Source organism: Oratosquilla oratoria, chromosome 31 (assembly GCF_046742065.1).
Source record: "Oratosquilla oratoria isolate Oo_2021 chromosome 31, ASM4674206v1, whole genome shotgun sequence".
Lineage (NCBI taxonomy): Eukaryota > Metazoa > Arthropoda > Malacostraca > Stomatopoda > Squillidae > Oratosquilla > Oratosquilla oratoria.
This window is the reverse complement of record NC_134807.1, coordinates 32,320,634-32,342,590: the sequence shown is the minus strand read 5'-3', so window position 1 is coordinate 32,342,590 and position 21,957 is coordinate 32,320,634. Positions and strand designations below refer to the sequence as shown.

The window sequence follows — 21,957 nt, the reverse complement described above, 5'->3', positions numbered from 1 at the left end:
TTCACCTTTCTAAATAGACCTGTAAAGAATGAATCAGATAACTAGCATCACTGCATCACTGGTGTACACTCAGAAGATTAATGATTTTGTGAGAGATAACAGTAAAGATTTGGTTTAGAGTGTTACTTTCAGAATAACCTTGCCATACATGCTTCAAGTAGACCCAGGTATTTATGCTGATTTATAGTTCTCTTTTTGTAGTTTGTAGAGCAAATAATATCCAGGAACCCTGACTATTCTAATAATGTTTATTCTCATGTATTTGTAGGAAAACCTCATTAGAAGTATTCTATCAAAACCTTTCAAGATACCAATTGCCAATTATGTTCATGGACTCAATTCTCGAAGTCTTGGTGTTCGAAGATCTGCAGTTCAAGCAGCACTTCACGATCCTGATGAACCAGGTGCCCTTGTCTTGTATAGTCCTGCTGTTTTGTCTGCTCATGAAAAGCTGAATAAGGAAATGTAAGTTTGCTGTGTATAGTTGCTAGTATATGTTTTTATGATTTTAATCCCTTTGACTAGATGATGGGCTTTAAGGCTTGTGTTCTTCCAAATTACCATAGGTAGCATCACCAAAGGGAAGAGGTTGGTCCTACCTCTACTAAAGGGGGCAGCAAGTCAACATCTGGAAAATATAGAAGTTTCTGGAAAAAAAATCATGGAACATATTGCATTTAGCTATCTGTATACAAACTATTATGTAAAAATTCACTTTAGTTTTGTTGTTATGGATGTTTTTCCACATCCACCCCATGAAACTCAGTCTACTGTTGTGTATGAGAAACTATGATATATTGCTAATTACAAAAAATATATATTTCTGGCAACTTTTCATGCTGGCTCTTCAGTCATTGAACCTAGATGATATGTTTGGCGTTGTATTATGGGCTCAAACATATATGCCTGGACAGATAATGAACAAACTTCACTGTCTAACTCCTCTTCTTTAGATTCAATTGATTCTGTGGCATTTTTAATAGAAATTGCAAATGTGTGTGCAATAATCAATTCTAAGATGCTATTATCTAGATACAATGTTTGGCTGTTATGACCCTACACTGGTGCATGATGAATGGCTGTGCATGTCACTGGGACCTTAGGAAAACCCATAGAATCCACTCTTATACTTGTAAACACATATTCTAATCAAAGTATGGCTGATATGATGATGGATGACTGGAATAGTTTACAAAATAATTTCTAAAAGGGAGTGGATGGTTTAGAAAGATTATTTTTTCTATTGCATTCTGACCTTTAAAGATATGTCTTGGACTGGTACCAGACAGTTTTAAGTAAAACTGAGTAAACATTGCCAAAGCAAAGGGATTAACATGTATCTAATATTTTTTCTTTTGTCTTCTTCCTTTTTTCCCTAAAGTTTTAGTTTGTCAAGACTAAAAGAATTATTTTATTTTATTTATTTACTTTTTATTTTAATTACAGGGAAAGAGAGATTCATGTTGTAGTGGACCCTATGTTATCTCAGGTATTGAGACCCCATCAACGAGAGGTATGTAGTATGCTAGAGAATTTTTTTTTTGTAAATATAAGATTGTAAAACATAAATAGTAACATTTGTATCCTCTGTAGATATCATGGTGAGGCTGTCATATCTTACTATAATAAAGAAATAACTAATGTCCTGACATTAGAGGCTCTTATTTTGTACTTTTTATTGAAATCATACAACATAAGGAAACTAAATATGTCTGTAGTCAAGATTTGAAATCTTGAATTATATATGTATATTTGTTACAGAATTTGGAACATAAGAGAGGAAAAAAGGAGGAATTTGAATGTGTTTGAGATGAGATGCCAGAGAAGTATGTTAGGGGTTACTAGGCTGGATAGAGTGAGAAATGAGGAGGTGAGGGGGAGAATGGGGGTGGAAAGGGAGTTGGGAGATAGGGTGGATGAAAGAGTTTTGGGATGGTTTGGACACATGGAAAGAATGAGTGAAGAAAGATTAGTAAAAGAGGTGTGGAAGGCAGAGGTGGAAGGAGTGAACATGAGGGGGTGACCAAGGATGAGATGGATGGATGGGGTAAAGGAGCATTGGGAAAGAGAGGAATGTCTGTTGAGGAAGGACAGAAGATAGGGGTGAATGGAGAATGGTTGTGTATCGATGATGCTGTGATGCATGGAAGGGAGTGGGTGGGAGATTGTGGGTGAGGGAGTATGTGTGAAAAAATAATTTGATGCAGCCCAAAGGGACTTCTCCCCATCTTCTCTTTTTCTGCAAGAAATAATGGATAGGGGTTACCAGTTTAATGAAGCGGCCTTGCTGTGGATGTGCTGTGTCTTGCAACACTGCTTCTGACCCAGGGCGGTGGGCAACACGCAGGGATGACATGTCATCCAGGAGGAGCCAAGATAAGAGGGAGGGGGATGAATGGGAGTGGAGTATGTGGGGATGGAATGGATGGGAGTGCTTTTTTATGTCTTTGTTTTTTAGCTACCTCCCTTGTAAGGGGGAAAAAAGCCTTTGATATATGTATGTTACAGAATGAATGTAGACTCATAGTTTTCTTTTATATTTCAGGGAGTGAAGTTTATGTATGACTGTGTAATAGGTAAGCAGATTCCAGACAATTATGGATGCATCATGGCAGATGAAATGGGTCTTGGTAAAACTCTGCAGTGCATAACACTTATGTGGACTTTACTTCGTCAGGGGCCAAAATGCAAACCTACAATAGAGAAAACAATTGTAGTTGCCCCTTCAAGTTTAGTTAGGGTAAGTTGAATGATGATAAATGGTATTGATGGCAGGAATATGCAATATAATGTATAATGAAATACAAAGCTGAAATATGGAAATTAAAAAATGTATGAAAGAGGAAACTGGATATAGCTGAGATGAAAATGGCAAGATGGATATACACAGTTTGATGCAAGTGCCCTAAAACCTACTCATCCATATCATTTCATCACACATGCACAACCAGCAGGGTGAAAGTTAATACTGTTTGCTATCATTATTTCCTTTCAAGACACATGTTTTATATCTGCTACAGTTCCTTCTTGCTACCTCATAGTTCCCATAAAGGGGAAAAAGCCTTTACTCACTCATCTAGCATGTTAGACCTGTTAAGACCTTTGGCTGTTACAATGATGCACCTCCACTCTCTTCTGTCTTGCACCAGCTGCTCCACAGTTAGCACCTTTGGTATATAAATATAGATAGGTAATTGAATGCATTCTAATGAAGTACATTTCTTCAGCTTGAGAAAATTGTTACATAGATTTTCATTTTATGTTTGAAACCTGTTCAGAAAGTAGGTATGCCTGATACAGTAGTTATAAAGAATGTGCATCTGGAAAGATTTACTTCTGTCTATCTGTATACCAAGGGCCTCTTCCTCCTTATAAGGAAGGTAGCCAGCCAAAATATGCAACCACTCTCGCCCATTCCTCTCCCATCCACCACCCATTGTTTCCCTCTCATATTAGCTCCTCATAGATGAAGGGTCCTCCCTGTCTCCTGTCCACTGCCCAGATTGGAAGCAATTTAACAAGACACAGTACATACAATTTGTTGAGATCAATAAAGATGGCCTTTAAATACTTGGATAAGGAAATGATCAAGAAAAGATTACAAACACTGTTAACCCCTTCCATACGGTGCCGCACACGTAGGCGTCATGGACTTAGATCTCGGTGGCAGCAGCCAATGCCAGCCGTACGACGTGTCGTAATAATACTCGCATCATAAAATATAGTCACCGCTTATATCGATCGTTCTCTCTTCACCCATGAATTTTGATAACCATAGAAAATGCGATTACAAAAGAATTAGAAAGAATGTCATTATGGAGGGGCGAATACAATAAATATAATCAAGACGCCGATATGGCAGCCTCGCGAATACACTCGCTCCCCATGACGCCTACGTGTGCGGCACCGTATGGAAGGGGTTAAGGCCAAAACTGGAATATGCGGCACTGATGTGGTCACCCAGTACAAAAAAGAGTATAAGCAAATTAGAAAGAATACAAAAAGCAATGACAAAGTTGGTCTCAACATTTGCAAACTTAACATACGAACAAAGACTGGCTGAACTGGAATTACCAACCCTGGAACAAAGAAGAGAACGAAGGGACCTAATAACCATCTACAGAATTATGAAAGGAAAAGAATGCCTTGATAGAGAGGACCTATTAAAACGGGACAGAGGAAAAACAAGAGGACATACAATGAAACTCAAAAAGGATAACTACAGAAGAGACCTGAAAAAGAACAGCTTCCCACATAGAGTGATAGATGTATGGAACAAATTGGATGAAGAAATAGTGTGTGCAAACACAATACAACAATTTAAGAACAAACTTGATCTTGCGAGATACAAAAACGGGTCACCACAAGCATAGCTCCCCTTCCCGTATAATACAACTAGGTAAATACATCCACAGCAGGGCCACTTCATTTACATGGTGATCCTCCCTCCTCATCCCCTCGTGTGGAAAATAGAGAAGGCTGAGAGTAATCCTTTTGGGATGTGTCAGAAAAGATTTACTTATAGTTTTAAGAATTTACACTGTATTAACCTCTTCCATACAATGACGCCTACATAGGTGTCGTGAGGCATGAGTAAGTATACAAGGATGCCAGTGTAACATATGCATGTGTTACTTGGACAAGGTGACAGAGGGAGAGTGATGCACAGTTTCATTGTATACTTTATTCTAGTGCAGATATGAGTGTCAGAGGCAGATGTGGTATGTTCCACATGGGGGACTGACCATGAAGGCCTAGTAATACGTACAAGTTGAGTACAGAGAACTAACTGACTAACTGACTGGCCTGCCCGCTCAGGGCAGGTAGTATATATATATATAAGGGACTGACCCAATGCCATGCCCAGATGCAACTTACCGTATTTTTCGGACTATAGCCCGCACCATTATATGACCCGCACCCCCTTACACCTTAGTGAAAATCCACACAAGACCCGCACCGCTGTATGACCCACAGTCATATGGAGTGCATGGCAGTGTAGATCCGACGATGTATACTACCCATGCATGGGTGGCCACAGGCACAGCTCACGGCGGTTGTTGTTATGGCTGGCCGTTGACGTGGTGATCAAAGTAATTTCAAAGCTGAGGCTTTTTCTAAATTTTCTGTTTCATCAATGCTTATGTGATTTATAAAAAAAGATATGTTTTCCGATATTGGCAGGTTTCTTGGTGATATCTTGCTTTTCAGGATTCATCGCACGTCAAAGGCCGACACGTACGTACACAACCTCACAATTTGGTTTCTGAAGCTGCCACTAGATGTAGTGGTAGTTTCGATGAAAGAGGGGTGATCTCGAAAGTGTGCAACTGATCTTACGATGCCTTTGGGTTGGGTCAAAGATGCGGCATTGCGATTCATGATCATGATACCAGCATTCCTTCAGTCCTATTTATTTCTGATTGTGATGAAGATGAAGAATAACCAACAAATTACATTTCAACCGCACCAACGATTCATCGATTCCGTACTCTTGGCCGGCGGCACGATTGCCATGCTCCTTCGCAAACTGGACTGCCTTTAACTTGAAATCGGCATCGTAACTTTTTAGCCTCTTCTTCACTGGTGGCATCTTGATGTTGTTTACTTCTGCGTCGTCGTTGTAAGCTTGTTATGAAATGATGATTAATTGCTTAAAACTGCGGCATTTATACCCTCCTAATTGGATCATGATGTCAATTTTTGTGGTGACAAAAATTTGTCCATCCTTAGTCAAACCCAGGACTGAAATGATTAATGAAATAAAAATGCATTCTCCCAATATAAATAGATTAAATTAAGAAAATGCTTTTATTTTTTTTTTATGTCAGCAGAAGAAAACATTATTAGGAGAATAGCGAAGTTCTGTAGTGATTTTTTGCCAAAAAATAAAATTTAGAGATAGAAGTATTTAGATAGAGGCCTTGGATGAATATTCCTCCAAGGATAGACTTAAACGTATTATGCACATGTAATGCACAAATTTAACATTAAGGAATCAGGTACAGTTTATAATTTGTAATTGCGAAAATGGCCGCCCGCTTGTTTTTGTTTGATCGCGACACACGATGTTGGTGTTGGTACTAGTCAGTGTTGTATTGTATGTTCATGCTGTTTAGTTAGGCCTGTTTTATTTGTGATAATGCCTTTATTAATAACAAGAGCATGTAAAGTGGGTAAGTTACTGACAAATCCTACCTTCTCTTTGTCGTTTGTCTCGATCGTGCGCGCTGTATTATGACATTGATCAACTTTCATTCGACGAACCCGGTCGGTCCTCCCGCAAATCCCCGATCCGAGAGGGCACCCAGCTAAACTAATCGTTCAATTTTTTTTTGACTGCGTAAGAGGGCAATTTCTAACCAGAATCCACAGATGACCCGCACCCCCGAATTTTGGCCCCTTTCTGAGGCAAAAAGCTGCGGGTCATACACCGAAAAATACGGTAATTGTGGTGACCTTCTCTGGCCTTTCCGACCATTGAATCAGATCAACTACCACACAACTCAACAATGCATAAACTTTGCACTTTACACATGAACATGCTTGTGGGGTACATGTACACCACATTACCCTCCTTCCATTGCGAAGCATGGGGAGGCATGCATCAGAGTCCCCAAAGGCATTGTAGGTGGAGGGGCGGAGTAGCATCAGGAGGTGACACTGGTACAGGTGGTGGTGGTGGCAACGTCAGAAATGGGGCAGCCATGAACGCCATCAATGGAGGTGAGAATCCCCTGGAGGTGGTGGAGACAGAAATGTCAGAAGTGGTGACATTGGCGATGGTAACGTTGGAAGTGGTGACATCTGCAATGGCGATGTCAGAAGCGGGGCAGCCATGAGAGACATCAGTGGAGGCGAGAACTCCCTGGAGGTGCCACACACAGAAATGTTGGAAGTGGTGACATTCCTGGCATAGCGATGTTGATCTATGGCACTCGATCTGCATTGATTATTTTGTCGAGCTATGGCAATTGTGATGTTGATCTGTGTTTTTTGTGACATCAAGCGGGATGCAATCATGAGTGATGTGCTGCAGTGACGGTGGCATTGACGAATGTCAAAGTAGTGCCAGAGTCACAAAGAACCCACATCCGGAAAAGCGTCTATCGAAGCTTGTCCATGATCCAAGGTTGGCTGGGTGTGCATGTATCAAAACTTCAAGGGTCGCCAATGTAACACGTACATGTGTTACTTGGACAAGGTGACATAGGGAGAGTGATGCACAGTTTCGTTGTATACTTTATTCTAGTGCAGTTACAGGTGTCAAAGGCAGACATGGCATGGTCCCCAAGTAGGGGATTGACTGCAAAGGTCTATTGATGCGTACAAGTTGAGTACATAGAAGTGACTAACTGACTGGCCTACCCGCTCAGGTCAGGCAGTATATATACAAGGGACTGACCAGATGTGACCTAATTGTGGTGACCCTTTCTGGTTTTTCTGACCATGAGTCAGATCAACTACCACACAATTCTACAATACATAAACTTTGCACTTTATGCACAAGCATGCTTGTGGGTACATGTACACCACTCCGGTGTCAGCTTCTTAATTGTATCTATTTTGTAGTTGTAGCTGAGTGACCCCTGAATTATGTGAACTGGCTTGATCACATTTTCTGTGTTTATTATTACTTAGTGAAAGAGAATGAGTTATACAGCAGTAAATTTATATTTTATAACACGAGTATTGTGATGCATCAATCATCATACCTCAGGCATGTGATGCTGCACACAAGAATTTGACTTGTATTGAAGAGGTTAATGTCATATATTAAAGAGTTATATTTAGCCAGATCATGTAGTTTTAGTAAAGAAATAATTTTTTTTAGACTTTTCATGCATGTGAATGATTCAATTTTGATGCCCATATTTTTGGATTTTCTTTTATAAACCTTAAAGTGTATTCATTTAGTTTGGTTGAATATGTAATGTCAATGCTATTAAAAAGACCTCTTATTTCATTTCAGGCCCTAAAATCATAATATAGATGTTACATTAAGTCATATTATGCTTATGTATGGTACATATTGCAGAATTGGTATAATGAAATTCATAAATGGCTTAAGGGTAAGCTAAATGTCTTGGCCATCGATTCTGGAAGCAAGAGTGAAATAGACAAAAATCTGAAAAGTTACATGGAAACATTTGGACGTCGTCCAGTTTATCCAGTTCTCATTATATCTTATGAGACATTCCGACTTCATGCACATGTTTTGCATAAAGGAGAAATTGGCATGGTACTTTGTGATGAGGTGAGTTTGTTAACATTTCTATATTCTGTGTATGTGTATACATATATATATATATATATATGTATTCACCTAGTTGTATTATACGGGAAGGGAGCTATGCTCATAGTAACCTGTCTTTGTATCTTTCAGCATCAAGTTTGTTTTTAAATTCTTGAATAGTATTTGCACACACTGTTGCCTTATTTAATTTATTCCAGATATCCACCACTCTGTGTGGGAAGCTATTCTTTTTCAGATCACTTTTATAATTATCCATTTTGAGTTTCTTTTCATGTCCTCTTGTTTTTCTCTTGTCCCACTTTAATAAATCATTTCTATCTAGGACTTCCATTCCTTTCATAATTCTATAAATAGTCAGTAGATCTCCTCTCTCTTCTTTGTTCCAGAGTTGGTAGTTCCAATTTGGACAATCTTTGTTCATATGTGTGTATTTACCTAATTGTATTTTACGGGAAGAGAGCTATGCTCGTAGTGACCTGCTTTTGTATCTTTGCGCATACAGTTTGTTCTTAAAATCTTGTATAGTTTTAGCACTCACTGTTTCCTCATTCAATTTGTTTTAGATATCTATGACTGTGTGGGAAGCTATTCTTTTTCAGATCTCTTCTGTAACTGTCCTTCTTAAGTTTTTTCTCATGTCCTCTTGTTTTTCTTCTGTCCCACTTTAGTAAGTCGTCTCTATCAAGAATTTCCATCCCTTTCATAATTTTGTATGTGGTTAGCAAATCACCTCTTTCTCTTCTTTATTCCAGAGTTGGTAGATTTAGTTTATCCAATCTTTGTTCATATGTCAAAATGGAAAGTGTTGGTGCCATCTTTGTCATTGCTCTTAGAATTCTTTCTAGTTTATGTTTTATAGAACTAGGTGTCCATAGTGTTGCAGCATATTCCAATTTTGGTCTTATCAGTGTAACTAATATTTTCTTTACCATTTCTTCATCCATGTAGTCAAAGGTTATTTTCATTGATCTTAATAAGTTAAAAGTTTCTCTGACTAATTTGTTGACATGTTTGTCTGGTGTCATGCCATTAGAGAGTTACTTCTAGGTCCCTTTCCAAGTTGACTTTTTTAATTTCCATTGTACCAATTTTGTATTGACCCGATATTCTATTTTTGCTTTTTCCAAATTCCATTATACTACATTTCTTAATATTGAAGTTCACTTCACACTTCTGACCCCTTTTCCAGACTTTGTCCAGGTCTTCTTGAAGTGATTTGCAGTCTTCCTCTGTACTTAATCTCTTTAGTAGTTTCGCATCATCTGCAAAGAAGTTGGATATAACATTCCACACCTTCATCCATGTCTTTTATATAAATGGCAAACATTATTGGAGCCAGTACAGAGCCTTCTGGGACTTCACCTATCATATCTTCCCAATTTGAGTTTTTGTCTCTAAGTACCACCCTCATTTTTCTCTTGTTCAAGAAATCTTTCATTCATTCCAGTAACTTTCTTTGTATTCCACCTATTATTTCAATTTTTCTTAGTAGCTTTTTGTGTGGTACTTTGTCAAAAGCCTTTTGTAAGTCCAAGAAAGCACAATCTGCCCATCCATCTCTTTCTTGTATTATTTCTATTAATCTTGAGTAAAAGCATATTAAGTTTGTGGTACATGATCTTCCACTTCTAAAACCAAATTGTTTAGGATTTAGTATTTTGTTCTCTTCCAAGTGTTTAATCCATTTATTCCTAATAACTTTTTTGCATATTTTTGCTACTGTGCTTGTAAGGGATACCGGTCTATAGTTTGTTGGATTTTCTTTGTCTCCTCCTTTGTATATTGGTACAATATTTGCATTTTTCCAATCTTGTGGTACTTTTCCTTCTTTGAGTGAGAAGTCAATTATCTTGTGTATTTTGTCTGTTAGTTCATCTATACACTCTTTCAATAACCAAATTGCAATTCCATCTGGCCTGTGTGACTTTCTGATGTCAAGGTTTTTTTTTATATGGTCCCTCATTTCTTTCTGTGCTACCATTCTTTCTTTCATTTTGGGGAGATCATCCTCACTGTCCTTCCTCCCAAATTTGTGGGCTTTCAATTGTAAATATAGACCTAAAATGCCTGATCATAACTTCAGCCATTTCTACATCATTTACATATTCTTTATTTCCTTCGCACAGTTTCACTATTTCGTGTTTGTCTTTTAGTTTATCATTTACTTATCTTTAAAATAGTTTAGGTTGGTCCTTGCATCTATCTATTATATCTTTTTTGTAGTTTCTTTTTAACCTCCATGCATATATCTAAATATTTGTTTCTCAGTTTGATGTATGTTTGCCTTTTTTTTTTTTTTTTTCCATCTTTTCCAAGCTTTGTCTCTTCATCTTTAGCCTCACTACACTTTTTGTTATACTAACACTTTATGTATGTAAACCCTTTTTTGTTTCTTTTTTGGTACATATTTATCTGTTCCTTCCTTGTATTTTTCTTTTAATATGTTCCATTGCTCTTCCATCTTTGTTTCTCCATTTGATATTTTTTCCCAGTTAGCATTTTTTAAAATTTTTCTAAGTTTTACAAAGTCCGTCTTGTTGTACATTAATCTTCCTTCTCTATGTTTCTCATTTCTTCTCACATCATTTTGTTCTTTTAGTTCGAACTCTATTAGTATGTGGTCACTTCTCAATTGGTGTCTTGTAATCCATTTTGTCCACGATTTCAGGTTCAGATGTAAAAATTAATCTTCTTTCCCTGTATTTCTCATTTCTTCTCACATCATTTTGTTCTTTTAGTTTGAACTCCATTAGTATGTGGTCACTTCCTAATTGGTGTTTTGCAATCCATTTTGTCCACGATTTCAGGCTCAGATGTAAAAATTAAGTCTAGTCTCGATGGTTCTTCTTTGTTTTTATATCTGGTATTTTCCTTAACCTATTGAGTCAATGTATAATCAGTGGTCATATCCAGTGGTGTTGCCCCAGAGTTCCTCTCCACATTTTACTGTCATTTCCCAATTTATTTCCTTTGTGTTAAAGTCACTCATAATTACTATGTTTCCTCCATTTATCAGTAACTCAAATAATGCATTCTTTGTGTCTTCCAGTAATTTGGAATGATCACTATGAGACCAGGCCTTTGTTTTTGGGGGCACATATACTACTATATGTGTATTTACCTTGTTGTATTACACAGAAGGGAGCTATGCTCGTGGTGACCCATCTTTGTATCTTTCAGCATCAAGTTTTTTCTTAAAATCTTGAATAGTATTTGCACACACTGTTTCTTTATCTAAGTTATTCCAGATATCCAGCACTCTGTGTGGGAAGCTTTTTTTTTCAGATCTCTTCTATAGTTATCCTTTTTGAGTTTCTTTTCATGACCTCTTGTTTTTCCATTGTCATTTTTTAGTAAATCATTCCTATCAAGGATTTCCATTCCTTTCATGATTCTATAGATAGTCAGTAGATCACCTCTTTCTCTTCTCTGCTCCAGTGTTGGTAGTTCCAATTTGGATAATCTTTGTTCATATGTTAATTTGGAAAGAGCTGGTGCCAACTTTGTCATTGCTCTCTGTATTCTTTCTAATTTCCTTATATTCTTTTTAGTACTGGGTGTCCATAGTGTCGCTGCGTATTCCAGTTTTGGTCTAATCAATGTAACTAATATTTTTTTTTAATAATTTCTTCATCCAAATAGTCAAATGCCACTTTCATTGACCTTAACCCCTTCCATACGGTGCCGCACACGTAGGCGTCATGGAATTAGATCTCGGTGGCAGCAGCCAATGCCAGCCGTACGACGTGTCGTAATAATACTCGCATCATAAAATATAGTCACCGCTTATATCGATCGTTCTCTCTTCACCCGTGAATTTTGATAACCATAGAAAATGCGATTACAAAAGAATTAGAAAGAATGTCATTATGGAGGGGCGACTACAATAAATATAATCAAGACGCCGATATGGCAGCCTCGCGAATACACTCGCTCCCCATGACGCCTACGTGTGCGGCACCGTATGGAAGGGGTTAATAGGTTGAAGGTTTCTCCGACTATTTTGTTTATATTTTTTAACCGGTGTCATGTCTTTGCTGATTATTCTCCAAGGTCCCTTTCCAAGTGCACTTTTTTTATTTCTTCTTCACCAATTTTATAATTTTTTTAAATTCTGTTTTTACTTTTTCCAAACTCCGTTATGCTACATTTCTTGATATTGAAGTTCACTTCTCTTTTTTGAGTCCATTTCCAGAATTTGTCCAGGTCTGATTGTAATGAATCGCAGTCCTCATCTATTCTTACTTTCTTTAATATTTTTGTGTCATCTGTGAAGAAATTCATATAACATTCTACTCCTTCATCCATGTCATTTATATATATCTGGTATTTTTGTTGACCCTAGGAATGTAATGATCATTGATTACCCTGACTGCTGTATGTGTGCATGTGTGAGTAAGTGAAAGTAATAGGGGCTGGGGAACCTCCATTCAGTATTTTGCTACAAAAGGTCAAGGCATAAGAGAGACTGAGAGAAAAATTCCACTCATGCTCTTAGTAATTGGGTCATGAAATGTGAATAAAAGGAAAGAAATAGTTAGTACATTTTGTGAGAAGAAAGATGGATGTAAGTGGTCGGTAGGGTATTAGGAGTAGTGAGGGAGGGAAGGAGTGGCACTCACGGTAAATGAGATAGGTAAGTACATGGAGTAGAGAAAAGTGTCTTTGAGGTTAATGTGGGTGTGAAATGGGTGGGGTTTGAGTGCATGCCTTGCCACACAAAAAGGATATAAGAAATTTTGAGAAGATTCAAAGGTCAGCCACTAGAATGATCCCTAACATGGATGAATAATATGAGGAGAATTAGAAAAACTGGGCTGCAGATCTTCAGCTACTAAATTTGCAGCAAGAATTATTATTATTGTTACATAAAATACATTACATATACCAAAGGCTTTTTCCCCCTTATAAGGGAGGTAGCCAAAAAACAAAGGCATAAAAACCACTCCCACCCATTCCAACCCTATCACACTCCACTCCCCTCCACCCTCTTCCCTCACTCTTATCTTGGCACTTCCTGGATGACGGGTCATCCCTGCATCTTGTACACTGCCCTGGGTCAGAAGCAGTGTTCCAAGACACAGCACATCCACAGCAAGGCCGCTTTATTAAATTGGGGACCCCCTCATGCAGAAAAGGGGAAGATGAGGAGAAATCCCTTCGGACTGCATCAAATTTATTCACACATACTCCCTCAACCCCCATCCCCATCCATTCCACCTCATACATCACAGCATCATCCATATACAACCATTCTCCATTCACCCCTGTCTTCTGTCCTCTCCCGTCCTTCCTCAACAGACATTCCCCTCTTCTCCAATGCCCCTTTTGCCCCATCCATCCATCCATCTCATCCTAGACCACCCCAACATGTTCACTCCTTCCACATCTGCCTTCCATACCTCTTTTACTAGTCTTTCATCACTCATTCTTTCCATGTGTCCAAACCATCCCAATACTCTTTCATCCACCCTATCTCCCAACTCCCTTTCCACCCCCGTCCTTCTCCTCACCTCCTCATTTCTCACTCTTTCCACCCTAGTAACCCCCATCATACTTCTCAGACACCTCATCTCAAACACATTCAAACTACTTCTCTCTTCCTCTCTTATGTTCCATGTTTCTGCCCCATACAGTGCTGTTGGTACAATCACTCCTTCATACAGTCTCCTCTTAGCATCCATTCCCAAATATCTATTTTTCATAACACTTGTTAATCCAAGGCATTTACTCACTTCTCTCAATCTACATTCTACCTCCACTCCTCCCTTTCCTGCCACTTTTGCACCCAAGTATCTAGAACTATCCACTTCCTCCAGTCTCTCTCCCTTAATGCTCACTTCCAGTCTCCTGCCACTTTCACCCCTTGTACATCTCATCATCTTACTTTTACCCACATTTATCTTCAACTTCCTTGTTTCACACACTTTCCCAAACTGTTACTAACTTCCTCAATCCCTCCTCTGATCCTGCTACAAGCGCAGTGTCATCTGCAAACAAAACCTGGCTTATCTCCCACTTTTCTCCATTTTCTTTAACCATCTTCAATCCCTGACCCACCACCCTTGCATTTATCTCTCACACCATCCCATCCATGTATAAATTGAACAGCCAGGGTGACATAATACATCCCTGATGAAGTCCCACCTTTACCTCAAACCACTCACTCTCTCCATTTCTAATCCTGACACACGCTCTACTACTATTATCATTGTGCGTTCACATGATTACCCTGTCTGCTCTATCAACTGCATGTTATTGTTGGTTAAAAGATGCTCAGTAGTCTATACAGGGAGCCCCTACAGACCAGACCCACACATTAATTTGTCTGCATTAGAGAAAATCTCTATTCATAGAGCAATGATGCTACTTGATTATACTGTGACTGTCCCTCCATTATTCTGCCCCCTCATTCTTAATACTGTCCTGGACCACTTCTCTGAACATTAATTTCCTTTTTTGCCAGACCCTATGGTAGGGGAGAAAGAATACTGTCACCAAGTGTTCCCCACTTTAGTCATAAAAGGCAACAAAAAAGGGACAGGGATAGGACTAGGCATCCTACTCTCTGTAGTCCCAGAGGGGACATTCCTAAAAATGCAAAGGCATAAGAGGGTCTGGGAGGAGTTTTCCAACCAGAACCCTAAGGTTTGGGTCTTTTAATGTGCATGGATATGGTACAGATGAGAGTAAAAGGGAAGAGATAGGTAGTATGTTTGTGAGAAGAAAAAGGGATGTGAAACTTAGTTGAAAGGGAGGGGTGAGTTTGAGTTTGGGAGTGTAGTTGGGTGCCAGGAGTGAAGAAGTTAGTCTTAAAAGAGAGAGGCTGGAGGAAGTGAATAGCTTTAGGTATTTGGGTTCACATATAGCAGGAAAGGGAGGAGTGGAGGTGGAGGTAAATTGTAGAATGAGAGAAGCAAGTAAATGCCTTGGGGATTAAAAAGTGTCATGAGAAATAGGCATTTGCGAATGGATGCAAACAGGAAACTACTGTATATTTACTTAGTTGTACTATATGGGAAGGGATCTAGGCTTGTGGTGAGTGTGCCAGTGGCAATGTATGGGGGCAGAAACATGGAATTTAAGAGAGGCAGAGAGGAAAATTCTAAATGTGTTTGAGATGAAATAACTTAGAAATATGGTAGGAGTTACAAGGCTGGATAGAATGAGAAATGAGGTGAGGAATAAACCTGGGTAAAAAAGGAGATGGCAGATAAGGTTGATGAAAGAGTATTGGGATGGTTTGGACACATGGAAAGAATGAGTGAAGAAAGATTAGTAAAAGAAGTGTGGAAGGCAGAGGTGGAGGGAGTGAATTTGAGGGGATGACAGAGGATGAGATGGATGGATGGGGTGAAAGGGGCTTTGAGCAAGAGTCTGCTGTGCAAGGGAGAAGGCAGGAAATAGGGGTGAATGGAGAATGGCTGTGTATAGATGATCCTGTGATGCAAGAAAAGGAAAGGGTGAGGGATGGGAGGTAGGGAGTGGTTATGTATGAATGATATTTTGATGCAGCTGGAAAGGATTTCTCCCCATCTTTTCTTTTTTCCATATGAGGGGACAGAGAGCAGGGGATCACTGATTAAGTGAAGTGGCCTGGCTATGGATGTGTTGTCTTGGTGCATTGCTTCTGACCCAGGCAGTGGATGAGATAAAAAAAAATAAAAAGAATACAAAGAGCATAAAGGGAGAGTGACTGGAGGAAGTGGATAGTTTTAGATACTTGGGTGCAAATGTGGCAGGAAAAGGTGGAATGAAGGTGGAGGTAGAATGTAGATTGAGAGAAGCAAGTAAATGCCTTGGTGGATTGAAGAGTGTAATGAGGAATAGACATTTGGGAATGGATGCTAAGAGGAGACTATATGAAGGAGTGATTGTGCCAACAGCACTGTATGGGGCAGAAACATGGAACATAAGAGAGGAAGAGAGAAGGAGTTTGAATGTGTTTGAGATGAGGTGTCTGAGAAGTATGATGGGGGTTACTAGGCTAGATAGAGTGAGAAATGAGGAGGTGAGGAGGAGAACAGGGGTGGAAAGGGAGTTGGGAGATAGGGTTAATGAAAGAGTATTAGGATGGTTTGGACACATGGAAAGAATGAGTGATGAAAGACTAGTAAAAGAGGTATGGAAGGCAGATGTGGAGGGAGTGAACATGAGGGGACGTCCTAGGATGAGGTGGATGGATGGGGTGAAGGGGGCTTCTTTGGGGAAGAGGGGAATGTCTGTTGAAGAAGGACAGGAGAGGACAGAAGACAGGGGTGAATGGAGAATGGTTGTATATGGATGATGTTGTGATGCATGAGGTGGAACGGGCGGGGGGATGGGGGATGAGGTAGTATGTGTGAGCAAAATTTGACGCAGCCCAAAGGGATTTCTCCCCGTCTTCTCCTTTTATGCATGGGGGGATGGAGAGTGGGGGTCGCCGATTTAATGAAGCGGCCTTGCTGTGGATGTGCTGTGTCTTGCGACACTGCTTCTGACCCAGGGCAGTGGACAAGGTGCAGGGATGACCCGTCATCTAGGAGGTGCTAAGATAAGAGGGAGGGTGGAAGGGGTGTGGAGTGTATTTAGGGATGGAATGGATGGGAATGATTTTATGCCTTTTCCTTTTTGGCTACCTCCCTTGTAAGGGGGAAAAAGCCTTGGTATATGTATGTATGTACAAAGAGCAACAACAAAACTAGCACCAACTCTTTCCGAAATGACATATGAGCATAGACTGTCCAAATTAGAATTACCAATTCTGGAACAAAGAAGGGAAAGAGGAGACTTACTATCTATAGAATAATGAAAGGAATGGAAATCTTAGATAAGAATGACTTATTGAAATGGGACAATGGAAAAACGAGAAGACACGAAAAGAAACTAAAAAAAGATAATTACAGAAAAGATCTGAAAAAAAAACAGCTTCCCACACAGAGCAGTAGATACTTGGAACAAATTAGACAAAGAAACAGTGTGTGCAAACACTATTCAAGATTAGAAAAAACTTGATGCTGAGAGATACAAAGACGGGTCACCACGAGCATAGCTCCCTTCCCGTATAATACAACTAGGTAAATCCATAAGGAGTTACTATGAGAGGCAGGAAAGGGTGGTGGATGGGAATGGGTGTTTGTCTTTTGACTTGGCTACCAGGGAGGTAGCTAAGTCAAAAGGCAAGCACCCATGGTATATAGATAAATAGATTGTTATTTACCTTGCTTAGTAGGAAATTATGTAGATTAGGAAAAAATATATATGTTTTTATGATTTGATCCAACTAAACTTTGGTGTATCTTTTTCAGGGCCATCGTTTAAAAAACTGTGAAAATCAAACCTACCAAGCTTTGATGGGTCTGAACACAAAACGTAGAGTTCTTCTGTCGGGAACGCCCATTCAGAATGACCTCTTAGAGTATTTTTCTTTAATACACTTTGTCAATGCTGGTCTCTTAGGCACTGCTCAGGAGTTTAGAAAAAAGTATGAAAATCCTATTTTGAGGGGTCGCGATGCTGATGCATCCACGAAAGACCATGAAACGGGTAAAGAAAGGCTGGAAGAGTTGATTAATGTTGTTAACAGGTGTGTATAAGTTGTGTGAAATAAGTATTAAAGATTGTTTTGATAAAAAGATTATGACATGATGATTTTCTATAGTTGAAATCCACTTAAACAAATTTTGATATCTTAACCAGATGCATAATCAGACGTACCAATGACATCCTTTCAAAATACCTGCCAGTTAAGATTGAACAGGTTGTATGCTGCCCATTAACAGAATTGCAAATGGAAATGTATTTGCAATTTATCCGTAGTGCCAGTGCGAAAACAGATCTCTCAGGTTTGTACTTTTTGACATGTTATTATCATGAAGTTAGGTAGTTACCTGTTTACCACATTGAAACATCTTCTGGGAGGCGGTTTGACTTATTACTCCATCCAAATGCAAATTAAACAGTCATAGTGACATTACACACCCTTGCTTCAAACCTACTGTCATCTCATGCATCTTGCTTTCCTTACTGCACATGCCTACACAAGCTTTACATCCATTGTAACAGCTCTTCACTGACTCTAAATCCCCCCTTTCCATCCCAGCTCCATATATTACCACTGTCCCCTCTACTCCTCTCACATGAGGACAATGTAATCAGAAGTGCATGAGTTCATGAAAGGGATAATGCAGTTTAAATTGCACCTTTAATACAAATTAAACTTATGATAATGTACACTCCAATTGATCTTTAAACTATAATGAGTTTTGTATTCCTTCATGATTTCCTTTAGCTGGGAAGTTAAACACGAGTGCACTGGCAGCCATTACAAGTTTGAAGAAATTGTGCAACCACCCTGACTTAATCTGGGATAAAGTCCAATCTGGAGAAGAGAGTTACAAATCACTTCAGAATCTGTATCCAGTAGGACACAATCCAAAGTAATTTGGTATTAGTTATCCTTTTGCAACCTTAGATTGGTACAAATACAATTATCTATAGTTTTCACAATTGTAAACATTCATGATGAAGATGTAGATTCATTTTGATATGGTATTACCGTGTCTTTAACTGTGATGAAAAATGTATAAGCTATGCAGAATTATTGTGATTCTCTTTATTTCTTTTTCATGTTTTAAAGGCAGTTGAAACCAGAATTGTCGGGCAAGCTTGCTGTTCTGGATACTCTACTTGCCTTAATCAAGAGCACCACCGATGACAAGGTTGTTCTAATCTCTAACTACACACAGACTTTAGATCTATTTCAACAACTGGCTGCACTCCGTAGGTACCAGTATGTACGTTTGGATGGATCAATGTCTATTAAGAAGAGAGCTAAGGTAAGTGATAGAATCACAGAAGCAAGTACTTTTCAGAGATCTTTTAGTATTTATCATCAAAAGAAATGGCTAACAGGAGGCTACCCCCCATGTAAGGGGGAAAAAGCCTTTGGCATATGTATGTATGTATCAAAAGAAATGAAAGCTGGACACACATAGACAGAATAGTCTATCAATATACCAAGGGCTTCTTCATCCTTATAAAGGAGGTGGCCGAGTCAAAAGCATGCACTCACTCTCATTCACAACCCTTGTTCCCCTCTTATCTTAACTCCTTGTGGGTGAAGGGTCATCCCTTTCTCCTGCCCACTCCCTGGGGTGGAAGCAATGCAGTCAAGAAGATTGGGTAGTAAGGGAGGTAAATGCAAGACTGCTATATAGAGGATTTGAATTGATGAATGGCAGTGGAAGGATATGGGGATGTGAACCAGTCGTTAATTGCAGATGACACTGTACTTGTAGCTGAGGAGAGACCAGAGCATTTGGTGGGTTGATGACTGAATTTGGAAGGGTATGTCAGAAAAGAAATTTATAAGTGAATCTTGGCAAGAGTTAAGTGATAAAATCTACAAGGAATGATAGTAATGGCAAATAGCATTGAACGGGGGAATAGATGAAGAGGTGAATTATGGAGTAAAGTCTATCTGTCTATATACCAAGGGCTTTTTCTCCCTTACAAGGGAGGTACATACATACATACATATACCAAGGCTTTTTCCCCCTTACAAGGGGGGTAGCCAAAAAGAAAAAGGCATAAAATCATTCCCACCCATTCCATCCCTGAATACACTCCACACCCCTCCACCCTCCCTCTTATCTTAGCACCTCCTGAATGACAGGTCATCCCTGCACCTTGTCCACTGCCCTGGGTCAGAAGCAGTGTCGCAAGACACAGCACATCCACAGCAAGGCCGCTTCATTAAATCGGCGACCCCCCCTCTCCGTCCCCCCATTGCATAAAATGAGAGGATGGGGAGAAATCCCTTCGGGCTGCGTCAAATTTTGCTCAACCCCCATCCACCCGCCCATTCCACCTCATGCAATCACAACATCATCCATATACAACCATTCTCCATTCACCCCTGTCTTCTGTCCTCTCCTGTCCTTCCTCAACAGACATTCCCCTCTTCCCCAAAGCCCCCTTCACCCCATCCATCCACCACATCCTAGGACGTCCCCTCATGTTCACTCCCTCCACATCTGCCTTCCACACCTCTTTTACTAGTCTTTCATCACTCATTCTTTCCATGTGTCCAAACCATCCTAATATTCTTTCATCAACCCTATCTCCCAGCTCCTTTTCCACCCCTGTTCTCCTCCTCACCTCCTCATTTCTCACTCTATCTAGCCTAGTAACCCCCATCATACTTCTCAGACACCTCATCTCAAACACATTCAAACTCCTTCTCTCTTCCTCTCTTATGTTCCATGTTTCTGCCCCATACAGTGCTGTTGGCACAATCACTCCTTCATACAGTCTCCTCTTAGCATCCATTCCCAAATGTCTATTCCTCATTACACTCTTTAATCCACCAAGGCATTTACTTGCTTCTCTCAATCTACATTCTACCTCCACTTTCACTCCACCTTTCCCTGCCACAATTGCACCCAAGTATCTAAAACTATCCACTTCCTCCAGTCGCTCTCCCTTAATGCTCACTTCCAGTCTACTGCCACTTTCACCCCTTGTACATCTCATCACCTTACTTTTACCCACATTTATCTTTAGCTTTCTTCTATCACATACTCTCCCAAACTCTGCCACCAACTTCCTCAATCCCTCCTCCGATCCTGCCACAAGCGCAGTGTCGTCCGCAAACAACAGCTATCTCACCTCCCACTTTTCTCCATTTTCTTTAACCATCTCCAATCCCTTGCCCACTACCCTTGCATTTACCTCTCGCACCACCCCATCCATGTATAAGTTGAACAGCCAGGGCGACATAACGCATCCTTGACGAAGCCCCACCCTTACCTCAAACCACTCACTCTCTCCATTTCCAATCCTGACACAAGCTCTACTACTCTCATAAAAACTCTTGACAGCTCCCAGAAGCTTTCCTCCTATCCCGTATATCTGCATAACCTCCTATAGTGCCTTCCTGTCTACCCTATCATAAGCCTTTTCCAGGGAGGTAACCATGTCAAAATGTACATACCCACGCCAACCTATTCCACTCCCATCCACCACCCTTTCCTCCCCCTCATCTTAGCTCCTCATGGATGATGGGTCATCCATGTAACCTGCCTACTGCCCTGGGTCAGAAGCAATGTAGCAAGACAGTACATCCACAGCAAGGCTGTTTCAATTAATCAGCAACCCACCCTCTCCATCCCCTCATGCAGAAAGAGAGAATACAGGGAGAAATGTTTTTGGGCTGCATCAAAATATCATTCACACATAACCACTCCCTACTACCCCCCCCTCCCAATCCCCCACCCTTGAATCATAGTATCATCTATACACAGCTATTCTCCACTCACCCCTGCCTCTTGCCTTCAATCTCCCTTCCTTGCTCAATTGGCATTCCTCTCTTACTCAAAGCCCCTTTCACCCCATCCATCCATCTCATCCTTTGTCATCCCCCGAAATTCACTCCATCCACCACTTAACTCAGGAGTAAAATAAGAAAGTAAATTTCTCTGTGGAATGAAAATTTTTATGAAAAATAGGTAGGGCATCAATACAAAGAGAATGTTGTATGACAGAGTGATTGTACCCACACAGTTCCCTGTTAGGCTACACTATGCCTCACTGAATTGCTTTTGATACAAGCAGTGTGATGTGACAAGCTGACCCATTATTCCTGAGGTGCTGAGATGGAAATGGGGGTTGAATAAGCTTTATTTGTGTAATAATGTGGGTCTTGTAAGACTCGCATT

The 21,957-nt window shown here is 39.9% G+C and overlaps 1 protein-coding gene across 2 annotated transcripts in view; it reads left to right on the top strand.

Annotated features, from left to right (window-relative positions):
- The window catches only part of okr (DNA repair and recombination protein RAD54-like okr), a 39,292-nt gene that overhangs the window by 12,311 nt on the left and 5,024 nt on the right, over positions 1-21,957 (top strand). The window contains exons 3-10 of one of the 2 annotated variants that reach the window (XM_076213454.1): positions 269-465; positions 1,447-1,513; positions 2,546-2,740; positions 8,039-8,257; positions 17,545-17,822; positions 17,936-18,081; positions 18,528-18,675; positions 18,876-19,074. In XM_076213454.1, coding sequence (XP_076069569.1) covers positions 269-465; positions 1,447-1,513; positions 2,546-2,740; positions 8,039-8,257; positions 17,545-17,822; positions 17,936-18,081; positions 18,528-18,675; positions 18,876-19,074 — 1,449 coding nt within the window. Of the gene's footprint in view, positions 1-268; positions 466-1,446; positions 1,514-2,545; positions 2,741-8,038; positions 8,258-17,544; positions 17,823-17,935; positions 18,082-18,527; positions 18,676-18,875; positions 19,075-21,957 lie in introns of those variants that run through there. The other variant, XM_076213455.1, reaches the window with a different exon arrangement.